The 16,048-nt window shown below is 50.7% G+C and overlaps 1 protein-coding gene and 1 long non-coding RNA gene across 7 annotated transcripts in view; one reads left to right on the plus strand and one right to left on the minus strand.

Annotated features, from left to right (window-relative positions):
• Positions 1-16,048, minus strand: part of LOC102048694 (uncharacterized) — a 30,968-nt gene that overhangs the window by 5,949 nt on the left and 8,971 nt on the right. For 3 of the 5 annotated variants that reach the window (XM_055720722.1, XM_055720724.1, XM_005433317.3), the window contains exons 2-7: positions 14,587-15,437; positions 7,222-7,383; positions 4,507-4,693; positions 3,349-3,503; positions 2,092-2,118; positions 518-636 (exon numbers count right to left, since the gene is read on the minus strand). In XM_055720722.1, coding sequence (XP_055576697.1) covers positions 518-636; positions 2,092-2,118; positions 3,349-3,503; positions 4,507-4,693; positions 7,222-7,383; positions 14,587-15,437 — 1,501 coding nt within the window. Of the gene's footprint in view, positions 1-517; positions 637-2,091; positions 2,119-3,348; positions 3,504-4,506; positions 4,694-7,221; positions 7,384-14,586; positions 15,441-16,048 lie in introns of all 5 variants that reach the window. The other 2 variants (XM_055720721.1, XM_055720723.1) reach the window with 1 other exon arrangement.
• Positions 8,471-14,580, plus strand: LOC129736805 (uncharacterized). 2 transcript variants are annotated; one of them, XR_008733885.1, is made up of 4 exons: positions 8,471-9,030; positions 9,206-9,333; positions 10,558-10,672; positions 14,294-14,580. It is a non-coding gene; the product is annotated as an uncharacterized LOC129736805 (long non-coding RNA). The 2 variants fall into 2 exon arrangements; XR_008733884.1 differs by having other exon boundaries at positions 10,558-14,580.

Genomic DNA, 16,048 nt, shown 5'->3' on the forward strand with positions numbered 1-16,048 from the left:
ATGAGACCTTGTGCTTGACCCAAATGTTCACCCAAGCAACAAGCAGGTCCCCGCCATGAGCACATGCTCAGCAAACTCTGTCTTGCCTTCCTCTGGCAGGACACCTTCCAGCTGGTCCAGACTGTCCCATCCCATCACACATCATGCCACATGGATTACTGTTCCGCTGGATGAAAGGTGGGAAGGTGGACAGAGGAAAGCATTAACCTTAACTGTGATGCTTAGGAGGGAGCAGAAAGGTAAATAATTAGGCTATAGAATGAGTCTGGCTGATTGTCAGCATGGCCTTGCCCTGTTGGGGATAAGCACCTTCTTTTAGGGCCCTAATGATTCCACTGTTCTCACACAGGTCCTGTTATCCCGTTTGGATCTTGGAGCACCTGGGCACTACGGAAGCAAATGGCTGTGCTGGCCAGGACCACCACATGCAACGGAGAAGCAGGTAAGGAGGGATCATCTTTGGCCAGCAAAAATCTCCCAACACTAAGTGGAAAAATCTGCCGCAGCTCTGCCTTACCTGTACAGCTGCGGGCAGGACCTCTTCAGAGCAGCGGAGGACAGCCCCAGCTTGTTCTGGTTTCTCAGCCGTGTCTTTCTCATAAGATCTCTCATTCTTCCCCAAGCGTGGCTCTCACCCTAGGGAGCAAAAAGAAACCACAGCTTGAAGGACCAGAGGCTGGCTGCGGGCAGACCTCATCTGGCCAACATATGATACCTGGGGGTACTCCAGGGGGGTAGGAAGAAGATGGGAGCTGCTTTATTTCAGAACAGTTGGGTCCCACAGAAGTATTTTTAACTGCCTGCAGTGATGCCCAGTGGGCAGCCTGTACCTGTACAGGGCACAACGAGGCAGGCTGGACCAACTGTCCGTAACAGCATCCTTCTTGTACTTTGATGACATTTCCATGCCTGCGACCCTGCTGTTCCTTCTGGTGTCAGGGGTGAGGCCATTCTCTGGGGAGGGCTGAGTAGCTGCTTAAAGGCACGTTTTACCTTATTGTTATACTGTGCTGCAGGCAAAGAGGGGTTTGGTTTCCCACCTACTCACACGAACCCAGGGGGGCCTTTACAACAAAAACAACCCAAAAAAGCAACTTGACTCCCTTCTCCTTCCTGAGAGGCCAGGTGCGTTGGTATCAGCCCTTTTCAAGGTGGTGGCTTTTGTGGACCGTGAGATCAAGCCTTTGTTTCCCTGTCACTCTGCGAGCCACAGCCACTGGGCACTTACATTTGAAATGCTAATAGAGATTATCAGGAGGTCAGGGAGCCTCCCGTGGCCCTCCCTAATGTTTGTTCTCTCCAGGCTGAGCTCATCTGGCCTCACGAACTGAAAAGGAGCCACGCATCAAAAAAATTTCATTTTTTTTTTTGCTACACTGTTGTAAATTTCCTAGAGTAATAGCTGGAAAGCCTTAGGGACAGAACAAAAAAGATCATGCCCCAAGACTAGTGTAACGCGGAGAAACCAACCATTCCCCTTTCAATGCAGTTGTCAGACCATGGCCGGGGCATTGCTCTGCCCTGTCCCGAGGTGCCTGCCTGCTGTGCCACCAGCAGAGCCATGGCTCCACACACTGGGGCCACCTCGGCAGAGGTGTGCCAGCCCTGGCAGAGCCTCCTGCCGTAATTCTCCTTGGGGGTCTGCTGAGTCTGCAGCTCAGACCTCCAGCTGAGGTCACGGGCTCAGCAACGTCGGTTTCAGGGCTATTGAGTTAATTGCCCGTAAGTGAGACTTTACTCATGAAATATCAGACCTTTGTGTTTAGTACTAGGACTAAGGTATGCTGTGGAAAGGTTCTGGGGGCTCAGCAGTTGGTCCCTCGTTGTGTTCAGGGTGTCCCAGGAAAGCAAGTGCTGCTGGGATCTCAGAAAGCCTGCTCCTGGAAGCTAGCTAGCTGTTGTCTGCAGGGAGGGTGGCAGGACCACAGGCCAGGCGCAGTAAGTCGCAATACATCCACGTCTGTTACTCTGACAGCACATGTCAGGGGTCAGTGAGCCTCTTCTGCCCACGTGTGATGCTGTGTGCCACAGGAGCTCGGGTCACGAGAATGCTGATATGAGTTAAATACATTCTGCAAAGGCAGTACATACCGAATTGTTCTTGCTGATGTCCAGACCCTAAAAACAAAAGGCAAATACATTGATAAATGTCAACAAGACAGCAAGACCATCTCACAGCGCTGGGAACAGACTGGGCTCTGTTCTCAGCTCTGCCCTGGAGCCCACCCGTAGCCTTGGTCAGGTCCTTTATCTCTTTAGGATTCAGTCCCTCAGGTGTGTGATAATCCCCTCTTTCCTCCTCCACCTCTCTTGTATTTAGACTGCCAGTTCACCTGTATAGCATCTAGTAGCCTGGGGACCTGTGCCACAGAATTCCCAAGCAGTACTCGCACTGTAGAAGTAAATTTTTCTGTTTCATGCTCAGGGTAGAAAATGCAATGCTGAGTGGCAATACTAAGGCGTGGTGTAACAAGAGAGAATAAGGATTTGGTTTGAAGAGTGTGGACACTGATTCTGCAGTCTTGTGAAGTCATCAGGGCTTTCCATGTGCTTAAAATGATGTTCATGCTCCAGCAGTTGGCTGGACGCAAGGCAGAGCATGAAGCACCTTCAGGAGTCAGCCTTTGTTTGGCCTCTGAAGTTCATCAAAGCGTTTGCAACCTACTTGCAACTTTGGGGTGGAAATTTCATGGGAAGGCCTTTCCTGTGAGACCCCTACTCCTTCCTCTTTCCTGCTGGGCTGGGAATACTCTGATTAGAGCCTCTGCCCTGGCATTTCAGCACTTCTGATCCCCACCGGAACCTGAAAGTGCTGAGGCACTGCAAACAATGGGAAAGAAAGGGAGAGGAAAAGCATTCCTTTCAGAAAAGCTGCTCCCTTGGTCTTCAGCCACACAGCTCCCCCGAAGTGCTTTGGGGAGGGCAGCTGATGACACTGATATGCTGCCAGTCTGCTAATAAGCGCTGCCAGCTAAGGACTGGCTCGCTATAATTTTCATCTGTGGTAATGAATGTGTGCTTGGTTTAATCTCACCAGCAACAATAATGAAGATATTTAGGAGTTCACATGTTACGTGGAGTTAGCAAGGGCTAAAGCCCACGTTGCTGTCTGCAGGGCCCCTCTCCCCTGTGCCAGTGCTCTGCTGGTGCCCTCTCGGCGTAAAGCCATTGCCGTTGTCTTCCTTTAATGCTGGGAGCAGAGGTGCAGGGCACCTTGGCCCCCACCACCCCAGCCCCTGCAGCAGCAGGCAGGGTTGGCTTGCTCCCCCTGCACCCTGCTCTCGGTCGCCTGAGCAGAACTTCTCCCACTGGTCCCACTGGAAAGCTGACTCCGAGCTTATCACTCACCTTTCTCACTGCAGGGTCCTTTGATGGAAAAGCCTGTCCCTCAGCCACACCACCAGCTTCTCTAAACTCATTCTCCTTGTTGTTCCTACTGTTTGACGACTTCCTCAGCCCCACCATCGGCTGGCTGTTTCCTGATTCAGGGTGTCTCTCGCTTCCTGCAATGAAAGACAAGGACTTGCTCTCGTTTCTCAGCAGCATCCTGCTAGGGTGGCCTGTGGCCAGTGCTGCCAGCAAGCTGCAACTGCAGCCAGGATGAGAACCCTACGGACTTAATGATGGGATGAGACCCCAACGTGCCTTCATGCCACTCTGCAGTGGAAAGAAGGTAAATGCTCTGACAAAGTGTCTGACCACAGCAGGACTTTCTAATGGCTTCCTCATGGTCCTATTTTCCTTCCAGATCTGCTCTAAAACTGCCAGGAAAAAGAATTTCTGAGCCTCGGCACTAGAGATCCCCAAGGCCATCTCCACCGACTCGGTCCTGCTGGGAGGTGTGCTGGTGTTCTGTGTTTCACCAGGTATTAGAGGCAGGCTGAAGCCCAAGGTATGAAATAAGCTTAAGTCTCACTTAGTGGGCTGGTTCACATCTAACATTGGATCCAGACTTTTCAGCTGGCTGAAGCCAAAGACAGGCTGAGCTCAGTCTTTCTCAGCCTTCTGGGAAAGCTGGTCCCTGGATCCAAGCTTTGCAGCTGGGGCTTATTTCCACTTGGTCTATAGAATAGGTCATCCTCCAGGAATGTGTTCTGTGCCTGCTTGAGAGGGTAGGAAACTAACAACAGGCATACAGCTTTCCATCTTGGATCAAATCCTACTTTGGCTGGGGGGGATTTTAAAGCCACGTGGAGGGGCTCTGCTAACAGACCCACTCAGGTGTGCTGAGTTTCCAAGAGAGACCTGTTTTATAAGGCATTTATCCTAATCTTTGTTGCCACAGCTGTGGAGCAAGAAGTCCTGCTTCATGCATGTGAGGCGGCAAGCGTTAAAATCCTAGGCGTAGAGTGTTTAAAAACTCATCTCTTGGATTTCCAGTTAAGGTTTAATTCCACTAGCACCTTGCTCTGTTCTAGTCTGCCTTTCCTAGGGAGAAGGTTGCTGGTCAGCTTATTCCATCCACTGGTGGCAAGCAGAGGGTAGGTTCGAGGGACCTGAACTCACCATTGCAGCTGCTCAGCTTCTCAGCATTCGCTCCTATTTCTGGGATGATAGAAAGATCAGAAGGGTTTCCAGTCTGAACCAAGAGGCTGTGAGGTCTGTTCCTCCCAGCAAAAAGCGTCTTCGTGTCTTGGTACGAGTTGAGGAAGACGCTGGCAGCTCCACAGGAGCAGTGCTGCAGAAAGTACTCCTACACCAAGAAAAAGAAAGTGTGCAGGCTCTCGGGCTGCATGACCCCAGGCAACCGAGCACGGCGATGGTATGGGCGAATCGCAGCTGCTTCAGATGAGGGATGCCCAGCCTTGCTCCAGGACCCATCAGAACCCAGAGAAGTTATTTAATTTTCTAAAATGCTGAGCTGCCTGGAGTTGGTAATATAGATTTTTTTGTGGGGTTGTTGGTGTTTAGATTAAATTGCCTGATACTCAGCATCTTTCATGTTTGTTTCCCTGAAGGAATTGAATGCAAATTTCTCAACGCAGAGCTACTCAGCTAAGGCATTTGTGTAAATAAACAGATGCATCATAACAATGACTTGCATTTTAAGACAATATTATTTGGTTTGGGACCCGGACAGACAACAATCTCTTGTATTTTTATTGGTGGGCTGCCATAGTTCACTTGCATGTTACCACTCCAATTCACTGCACGTGGTACTTCAGCTGGTGTCCGTCTGTTGTAGCTGGCATGGTGGGAAAGGGAGATGTACCCCGCATGACCATGCTGCACAAGATTTTGGTGGGGCAGAAAGCAAGAAGGGCTTTATCCAGCTGAAGTGGAAAGGGAACCAAACTATTTATTGGGGTTGGAACCAGTGCAGGCCAACACCAGTTTAGCACTTCCAGAGACCCCCAAGTAGTAACAGTTCTAACGTAACATCTCATCTGTATATGTTGCCACAGCAGCATGGCGCTTTGTGTTACGTGTGCCTTTGGGAGGTGCTTTGAAAGGTGCTGCTTTTGGCCCACGGCTTTAGAGATCTTGTAAAGCAAAGGATGTGGAGTAATGGCATTTCCTTTGTGTCCCAGGACTGAAATGCCACCGGTGTCTGTGGTGATGTCTGTACAGCTCTCAAGAGCAGCACTGGGAGCACTGGCTATTTACAGTTCTCATGACCAGCTTTTAACACTGCACTAGCCCATCTCTGCTCTGGGGGTTGTGACTTCCCTAGGTGTGCCTTGGGCATGGAAACCTTCCCGTGTTCATGGTCTGCATGGAGAGCAAACATGCTTTGGAAAGTAGCCTCAGGACACCCTCCAAAACGCAATGTGGACAGCAACATCCATGTCCTATGGCAGACAGGGGTGGCAGTGTCCCTATTTTGCACGGAGGGGCTATGACTCTGAAGAGGAAAGTGACAGCTGCTCAGATCAAGGAGATGCAGGCATCATGGAGATACCCGAGGGAGAGCACCCTGCTTTGCAGAACACATTGCAAGTGCTGAATGTTACAGCTCCCCACCAAACTGTATGGGACAAGTGCAGCTGAGAAGGTACTACTAAGAGCTCTTGGAAAATACAAAAAAAATCAAAGTTTCAAACAGTGAAATGAAAGCAAGTGCTTTTCATTTCAGTGGGAGCTGGGGAGGAGGGGGCACGTACACCAGATGAGGATTTGACCCTGAATTTGCAGCTTGGAAGGGTTACTTTGAGCGATGACTCACAGTTGTAAAGCTCCAGGAAATGTGTTAACAATTCCCAGGCTCTATGTAGGAGGCTGCATTCCTCTGAGCATGAAAGATGGGTACATGGAAATGACGGGCTACTCTGCTCTGCAACCTGACTCACAAACTTGGCTTTGGCTCTGAGGAGGCAGCAGTCACCTACTGCAGATCCAGTCACAGCAGGTGGGAGAGCAGCACCAGGGGAGGAATGATGCTGTCGGGAGAATAAAAGACTCGCCACAGCATGGCTGGGAAGAAACAGCTGAGTGTGACAAACCCCTTCTGTTTCTTTGGGGAGTGATAAAATAATAAAAAGGGAGGGGAGGAGAAAAGCTGGAAACCTGGTGTGATGGCCAAAGAAAAAGAATTGAGAAGCAGAAGTGGGGTAGAGCTGAACAAAATATGCAGGGGCTAAAAAACACTGTTTGGGAGGATGCTGGAATGATTTGCAAATTTCAGTCAAATTCCCCAGCTATCTCTGGCTGATAAAGAAACAACCACAAATAGGAACCCTGAGATGTTTCATGTCGGTGACTCTTCATTTGGCAGCTTAGACGCGCGGCAAGGGAAAGAGAGCATGGAGCTGGGTAGTGGTACCACTGCTTCTCTTTCCCACCATGTCTGTTTTGTGGGAAAGTCTGGGATTTTGGGGTTTGAAACCAGAAAGAAAAGAAGGAGCTTTTAATTCAAAACACAATTGAATGTTTTGTTTTGATAGCATTGACGGGGGCAGATGTGTTCTTGACGTTTTCAACCGTAGAGAAGTTAAAGCTACTGACTTTGAGCTGGCCATTGCATGGGGTGAGAGGGATGCTGTTTAACTCAACAGAAGCAAGCACACCTGCGAAACAACACTGAACAAGAACAGAAACCCAAGCCCATCCCAAGGGAAATTGAGCCCACTGTGGTGGGCGAGGGGTCCCTGAAAACCAGAGCAACCAGCCCAGGTGAGCGTGGGGTCCAGTAAATTAGCATCTTCCCTCACACAGACATGGAACTTCGCATCTGGGCCTTGAGTATAGCTTTTAATGGAAGATACTATGGTGTCTGCTTACCTCTTTTATCTGGCTCATCTTCTGTTCTTTCTGCAAGCTGCACACTTGCTTTTGGAGACGCAGGTTGTGTTCCTGCAGCTGCCCGATCTTCTCAATCAGTTGGCAAATGTGTTCCAGGTATCCCAGACCAGATCCCAGGGCTTTGCTGTTCCCTTGGTTCACCTGCAATGATAACGCATCTTAGACCATGCAGCAGTAGCAGAGCAACCCTTACTTGTGGGTGGGAGCCCAGTACACCCCTGGCAGCTGTGGGCCATGGTAAAGATGCTCAGGCTTCCCCTTGCAAGGAGCTTTGGTTACAGCCAGACCTGAGGTCATACTCAGACCTGAGTATAGCTACATGTACAGACCTGAGCTATAGCAGGCCTATAGCTTGCTCACAGCTCTTTTCTGGATTGCTCAGCAAGACGTGCCATCAGAGGGGCTCTTCTGACTGATCACAGGCTGACACGGAGCAGAACCTGACAGCCTGTTTCTAATTCCACCTGCCAGGTTAATTTTCATCTTTTGCTGGTCACAGGACCCTTACAAACAAATATAGTTCTACTGTATGGTATAGATGGCTGGGGTTCGTATGGCTCCCTTAGCCCAGAGCCCTCGGGCAAGTCACACCTAGGTGCACTGGGGCTGAGCCTGGCTTCTACCCAAAGGCAGGCATCTGCAGGTTGCAGTGATTTGCTGCCGTGTGGCCAACTTTGAGGGTAGGTTTTACCTGCCTTTGGCAATCCACAACCATTATGGCACGGCTGAACTCAGAGCCTCATTGCCGCTGGGTCAGCGAGAGGGATGCATGCCTGGACCGAGCTGCCAAAGTGGTCTTTAGCAGATCCCAGCTTACGTCCCCGCTACTGCTTTCTCAGTCGCTAAGAGATGCCTGAAGCAAGTTTGCAGGGTCAACCCTGCTGCCTGGCTCTGGCAGGGTGTTCTGTACCACGGATCTCTCTGTGCCAGAACCTGCAGCACCCCAGTGCTGCGCAGCCACCGGCAGTGCTGCAGACAGGCAGTTCTGTGGCAGAGGAAAATCAGCGGTGCTTCCCAGCCTCCTGCTTAGCACCTCGCCGCTCCTGGCCCCCAGGCTTCCCTGAGCACAGCGAGCATCCTCTCCCGTGCCGCCGGCGGGCTCTGAACGTGCTGCTCACACACACATGCAGGGCTCGCTTCCACCTTGGCGCTGCCTGCTGATGTGCATGTGATATCAGTAAGTAAAATAAGCCTCAATATTTACAAAAGCAGCGCTCTAAGTTTATCTTACTTCAAAAAATAAGTTCTCTCTACAAAAGCAGGAAGCTTGCTCTGTCTCCTTTCCCACAACAATCTGCATTTTTGGGGAAATGCCAGCCTTGGGACTCTTCCTGTCTTTTCATTATGACAGAAAGCTCATGGTGTGTTCAAAAATAATCAACATTAGGATTTACTTCTTTTTAAACAACTGATGATACAAAGTTGTTTATAAACAGGTATTATTATGTCCAGATGCTTTTGCGTCTGAGGTTGGGACAGAGGTCACATGAAATCACATGAAAACCGGTGATGACTCCGAGCCAACCCGTCATTAACATTCATGATTTTTATTTTCCTCTCGGGCAGAGCCTGCAGGAGCGGTGGCAAGACAAAGGCTACTCAGCCATAAAACCGAGCCCTTAGCGTGTCTGTGCGGTGGGAAGGGGCACAGCCCCAGGACCCGCAGGGAGAACAAAGCCTACGTGGTGTCTGCTGGGAAAAGCTTGAATCAAAAGCACTATAACCGATACATCTGAAAGCATCCAGGGATTTGGGGCTGCCCAGCTTCGGAAGCGTGACTTGCAGAAGGTATGTGAGTATTGGCTTCTGAAACTGGGCAGTTTTGAGCTGCCACAAAATGAGTAGTCATTTTTTTTACGCTGACCCAAAATAGGTAGTCAGAAGTTCCTCATTATCCTGGGAAACACAGCCTTTGTGCTACCACACCCTCTTTCTTCACGTTTAACAATCCCCTTTCTGCCAGTTTGCTGTTGCAGTGGCGGATGGAATGTCTGTATTGCCCTAACGAGACACTAAGCCAAATCCAACCCGTTGTAGCTGCAGAAACAGAGGGGAAGACTACAAGGGACAGAGGAGCTCTTGGAAAAGAGGGTAAAGTAAAACATGCGTCCGTAACCTCAGGGCTGGGGAGAAAGCACAAAGCATTTGAGTGTGACCTCTTTCTGTTAGAACCCCTCCTTTGGTTCCGTGTTTGTCCTGCGCTTGATATTTTAAGTTCCTGATGAGTATTTGCAGCTGCTAGGGTTACAGGGAGCGGGGGGAGAAGGGACAGTGGCCCTGATCTCCAGTGCTCTGTGTCCAGGGCTTAAGCAAAGGTGTGTTTGGGGCAGGCATGAAGAAAATCTGGCTTTTAGCAAAAGTTAGAGAGAACCTCCAACTCCTGAGCATAGATACAGGCCTTCAGAAAATGAGAGGGACAAGATGTTGAGCAGTTGCTCCCTGCCTTGAGGCAAGGTGGATTTACCCCTGTAGAGGACCTAAACCAGATAGAGGTTGGACTTGATACAGTTCACAGCCAGCCTTCAGAAGCAGGCAGTCTGGGCTATTTAATAGGAAATTATTTTGCACTTTATTGAAGTGATCCCAGCCAGCACAAATGAGGAAAAGGCAAATCAGGCACAGCCTCTGGCGCCTGCCCATCCTGGCAGGACCAGCTGCCTCTGCAGGCAGCAGGCAAAAGGGGGAAAGCCTTCAAGGGGGATGCTTCACCTTGCTTGCCCTGCCACAAGGCCCATTAGCTTCAGGATGGCTCAGATATGGCAGGCGTTAAACACTAAAAAAATGTGTAATTTAGCTGATTGCCCCCAAAAGGAGAGGGTGTCTCTAGGGACCCTTCCAGGGCTTTCTTTTCCATGGACTGGAGATACCTAACCAGCCCTCACTGTCTTCTAAGGTCATGCCAAGTGCTGCGTAGAACCTGGTCTGTCATGTTCATTCTGGTCTAAATATTTTCCTCTCAGCAGTTTTAAGCCAGCAGTGGAGGGTGAGCAACCATAGGAAAACCGCAAACATTTTCCAGGATGATTCTCTTCCAGCCTCTGTCCTCCCCGCCAAAGCTTCCCAAAACATTCACTTAACGGGACTGAAATGTTTCCTGTTCCCCACACGGGGGTTGCCCAGTAGTGTTAGAACAAAAGCCACGTGCCCATTTTTGAGTCGATGAAGCCTACGAAGAAGGAAAACCATCTCACCCACTTGTTTGAAGGTGAAGATGCGAAGGATCAGACTGACACAATTTTTGAATCAGATGGTTAAAGTTGCACTATGAAGTACCAACATAATGCGTAAATAATGCCAGATTTTCCTTTTGGGTAGATCAGGCTGAGCCAGACCCACTGCTGGAAGGAGAGGAACCCAAGGCTTGCCGAGTCGCTCCCGTTACAGTTTAGCCCCTGCAGAGCTGTGGTGCCCTACGCCGCCGTACAGCCAGGTAACTGAAGGGCTTTCTGCCCGGTGGGTGCTCGCCTGGTGGAGTTCTGGGAACAGGGTTCAGTACATGGGTCCCTGCTCAGCTTCCGACAAACCATCACTGTTGTGCTGCCCCACAGATTTCCTAGGAAACTTAAAAATACAGGATCAGCATCTGCACTGGGAGCTCTGGCTTATCCAGAGCCCTCCAGTCACTGTTCTGACTGGGGTAAACCAACAGTTTTCCCCTGCAGCCACCAGTAGCAGTGGTGTGAGCATGCCCCCCCGTGCACGTGCCATCGTGCTCAGCCCCTGAGCACTGCAGAGGTCTGAAGGGCGGCAGGAGCTGCAAGACGGGCGGTTGCTTTCAAGCCTCTCGTCCAACTGAGGCATAATCAAAGCTGCATTTCTGATCATCTAACCAGTGCTTTGTCCCATGCATTCCTGCCATTACTCTGATGCATGCAATGGGCTTTTCTTCAGCTGGGATCAATGAAAATCTGCCCTGAGCTGGGCCTGGCAGCAGGAGCTGAGGGTGACGGGTGGCACTAGGTTGCAGGCAAAGCTCCTCTTTGTTCAGGCAAGAGCTCACCGATGTTTCTTGCAATGTCATAGGTTTCTGTGCTTTGTGCAATGCTCCTCACTTGCGGACAGGTCTGAGTTATACCCTGCTCCACGCTCCCACAGATCCCTCGCTGCCCACTCCCGCCGTGTTAGCACGGCCAGTACGGAGGCAGCATGGTCCCTAATGGCAAACCCTGGTCACACACTCATGGGGCTTGGAGCAACTGCTGGGTGACGCCACAGGCAGAGCGGGAAGCATTTGTCACTGGAAGCTGACAGCACCAAAAGGCTTGTGAATAACAGGAAAGAGGGGGATCATGCTGTATATTTCTGACGGCTCCACCCGGCTGTCCAGGAGGGGCTGTGCTTGCTGATAGCTTCTAGTTTCCTCCAAGCAGCACGCACAGGCTATGGGCTGATGGCCACAGGTTGCCCCATACCTCCCCCGAACCGTGCCGCTCTCCGCAGAGAAGTATTTTGACTACTTCAGCCCAGGATAATTAGCGCTGCATCAGTAATGGGGGGGGGGAATTCATTTCATGATGATGATGCTTCCACCCTCTCTCTTCTTCTAGGGGTATGGGCTGGCTTTAAATGCAAACTTCACAAAGCGTGAGGGAATGTTTGCACAGCAAAAGCATCAAAAGCTAGCATCTTCAAACTGACCCCAAACATTTAATTTGGCTTAAAAGGAAATGCTTTTATTTAGGCTTCAAAGTTCTTTCACTTGTTGTTTGACAGCTTCCACTTTCTTTCATCTTTCTAAATGTAGGCAAATTTCAAAACAACAACAGTTCAAAACAAAAGATCAGAAAGCTTTGTCTGAGAAACGCCAGGCTGAAATGATTCCATCTAGATTTCCACCGAAGCCATTCACTGAATGAATCCAAATGGTCAAACTTTTGGTCACTTCCAGTTTCTTTTTTTTGGTGTTTTCCCTCCTGCAGCCTCAGCTGGGAGGGTGCGGAGGGCCATGCTCGGCCAGTGCTGGCAGCCTGAGTTGCTGGGCTGTGCCGCTGAGCACCATGCTGGCACTGGGCTGTGCCGCTGAGCACCGTGCTGGCACTGCTGCAGCCAGTGGGCTGGGGACACGCAGCTGGTCCCCTCTCGCTTGGAAGCTGCATTCCCCAAACCAGCCGCAGAACTGAGGATGCTGTCAGTTATAATTAAATAATGCTCTCACCTGGTGTCAAATTAAGCCGGCATAAGCACTCTTGCATCTCTATTGACATGGACTTAATGATGCAACAAAACAATTTGGTTTGCTGTGTTCCTTGCTGAGCAGAGTGGGAATGCTCTGCGCTGGCCTGCTACCTTTCAGATTACACTGGTTGCATTTCCAGGGGTATCTGAGCCCTTCAGATGACATCAGGCTGGACAAGAGATTGGCCCCTATGTACCACATTGTCTCTTGGACACGTGAGAGCCACAGAGTAAGCCTGGAGCAGAGCCTCCTCACTGTGGGGAGCCAGGCGCATCCCTCAGCCATGGACATCTGGGCATCCCTTCCGAGCGGGTCCCACCTCCGTTGCAGGACAGTGAGGGCAGGCCAGCCTTGCACAGGCTGGGCAAGGGCAGAAGACTCTGCAGCGGCAGCCGTGGGCATCCCTTGCCCCCATCAGCCTGGGTGCTACCTGGCATCCTGGCAGCTGGAAGAGGTGCTGGTCTATGGCTACAGCAGCCTGGAGGTGCTGTGTGAAGAGGGGCAAGCTTCCCCAGCATCTAGGTCACAGCTGTATTTATACAGCTCAAAAAACAAAGAAAGAAAAGTGCTCTGGGGCACAGAGCTTTAGCACTCAGCCAGCAAGGATATTAAAAAGAAGGGGAGATAAGCTCCCAAGAGCTTCGTTTCCTCTTCACCTTCTTTCTAATTTATTCTCTTGTTTATTTAAATGCTCTGCTTTGGGGAGGCTCCATTTCACAAATGATTTAAAGGAATTTCATGGGCAGCCAGAGCTGTCAGACAAGACCAAGCTGGCTGCAAACCCTCTGGAGTGTGACAGAGAATTTAGGTAACTTTATTTTATAAAGTCTCCTTGCGGTCAAACTCTCCTGCTCTGGTCCTTTTCTGAACTCTCTGCCAAAAGGCCAGGGCGCTGACTGTTTGAGGACTGTGCAAAATAGACATCCATCTTCCGCTGTATGTGAGACAGCTGGGGGGAGAGGCTGCTCTGCGGGATCGTGCCTCACTTGTACGGGCTCGACAGGCAAAGTTAGCAGAAGTGGGCGATGGCTGACCTTCCTCATTGCTTGGGAGGGTCTGGCATGCTGGGGAGGAATGATGGTTCAGGGCCTGGGCAGAGAGGTCACGGTGAAATTATCTGCACAGCAGACAGCACTTCTCACTTGGCTTCCTCCCACCCATCTCCCTTTCCGATCCATCACTGTTACCGCAACAAATGCCCTGAACAGAAATCCCCGTTGTGCACCATCGGATGTTTTTGCTGTGTGACCCTTTCCGCCTAGTCTGCCCTTCTCCAGCCCTTTGCTCATGGGGCTCCTTGGCCCATCTCTCTGTCATGAATCACCTCTCCAGTTAGGTCTTTCCTTGGTGCGGGAGCCACTGCAGTGGGCAGGCAAGGCAGTGACCTGTCTGCATGCTGGTAGCCCAGGGCTTTGGGCAATGTGCTGGGGTGAGTGCTTGCCAGCATCCACTACAGGAGAAGGTGCACAGAAGGGCTTTTCATCCTCCTGTCAGTGGCACAGTGTATCCAGCAAGCAGAAAAAAGAGGGAGTCTGGAGCGGGACAAGCTGCTGAAAATATGCCTTTGCAGTTTTGTTCCATCACAGCTGCACTGGCGAGGTAAGATGGGAGCTCCGATCCAGCCCGGCAAGGATTTGGATCTGTGCATTAGCTCCCTGCTCACTCGTTATTTGACAAAGCTGACTGGAGAGGACAGGACAGGCCTGGACAGAAACGAGCCACCCCTTAGACAAGTTCTTTCCACATTCTGGTGCCCCGATGGCAGTCCAGCAGTTCCCAGGAACAGGAATAACTCGACCTTGAGAAGAAAACAATGTTCTGCCCCCCATCCCGTGTGTCAGACAACAATGACTAACTTCACAACCTTCATTTTAGGACCAGAATTGAGCCCGTCCTCTAATCTGGGGCTTTTTGAAACATCAGATCTCCATGAGCCATTAGCCATCCTCACCCAGACTGGATATATGTGAACTGCTTCAGGATTTAACTGCTATGAAAAGAGCTCTTAAAAACCGCTTGCCATGATTTGCTGCTTACAACAACAGTTGCAGGGGAGATTCTCTAACTCACTGGGATGTGTCCCAGCTCCTGACAACCCACAGGACTCAGACCCTGACTGAGGTATTTGGACAGGCCTGGCTCTAAGCTTCAGTTTAGGTGTTTCTTACCTCGCTCAGTCTACAGCATTCATCCATGTATTCATCCAGACTGTCGCTTGTGGGGTACTTCTTCAGCTGATGGCCGTGGATCTGAAGGTCTTGCATGCTGCCAAAGTTCTCTGGGAAGCTGTCAGCAACTGTCTTTGGCTCTTCTATGGGACCTGGGGTGGGAAGAGTGCTTTCCCTGGGAAGGTCCGTCTCTGGGGTGGACTCCTTTTCCAGAGATTGCCTTTCGCTCTGGTCAGAATGTTCATTGGGACTTTCTTCTTGAGGGATGCTGAGGTCTTCAGGGGAAGCTGCAGGACCCTGCACGGCATCTGCCTCCTGGCTGTAGTACTCAGCTTGCTGTTGGCTCTCTGGATCTTGGTGGCTGACTTTCCTGGCGTGCTCCTTATGCGTTCTCATCATCAGATGGTCAATTTCTGGGGAAGAAGAGGTGCTCAGCACACCCGAGTCACAAAATGAGTCTCTGCTGTGAAGCACAAAGCTCTTCTCTGAACCCGTCGGCGTTGAGGGAGAATTGGCCCCACTTGGCAATTCAACCCCCGAGTCCTCGGATTCGAATTTGGAGAATCTGTGAAGTCGGCACTTGGACTCAAAGGCGCTGAGGTCGGGCAGCGTGGCTACGCAGTCTGTGCCTGCCAGCCCATCGGCACAGTCAGGGTCTGCCGGGGCGGCTGCCGCCTTCGGGGTCCCCTGGCGGGCCAGTGGCGGGCTGGCACCGGGGAGCTGGGGCTCTTCCCTGCAGGCTGGGCCAGCGGAAGCCTCTGGGATCAACCCGGGGTTTTGGATTCCTTCATTGCTCAGTATCTTCATGTGTGTCAGCACGACTTTGTCCTCGGCAGGTGGGCTCTTCTTACCTGCTTAAAAGAAAAGAAGTAGAAGGTCACAAGAGGCTGCAAACCCCAGTGTCTAGCACGACCCCTGAGGGGTGGAAGTGTAAGCCCCCCGTAGTAAGGTGGTGGAGAGGGAGAGCCCTAATGTGGTTTTTTGGGGAGCTATATGAAGCTCTCTCGCAGGCTCTGCTACAACACATGTGTTGTTTCGCAGCCCCAGAGTCCTTCGGGGGGAGTCATCAATGCAGACAGAGTTCTGATTTCACAGGTAGGCAGAAAACAAAACGTTAGCCAGATAAGTTTTTGGTGATTACCTGTGCCCAGGCACAGAGAAGTATGTGTGCTTTCAGCACGACAGGCCTTAATTTAAGTCTAAAATATTTCCTCTGATTAAATGTATTCCACACCAGCAGCAAAAAGGGTGAAACAAAATCTATCTTTCTGCAGGCTTAAGTGAATTCTGGGTCGCAACAGGCAATTTGCGAGCTGTTTGGTATTCTCTGCACTGTTCTCTGCACACACACAGGTGACAAAAAGCAAATGCTGATAGGAAAAGCAAATGAGGCACTGTAGGTCTTCTTCACTCCCTGTATGGTTTTAGCTATGAAGTAATTCCTTTAAATGAGCCCTTACCT

Source organism: Falco cherrug, chromosome 9, assembly GCF_023634085.1.
Source record: "Falco cherrug isolate bFalChe1 chromosome 9, bFalChe1.pri, whole genome shotgun sequence".
NCBI classification, from domain to species: Eukaryota; Metazoa; Chordata; class Aves; order Falconiformes; family Falconidae; genus Falco; species Falco cherrug.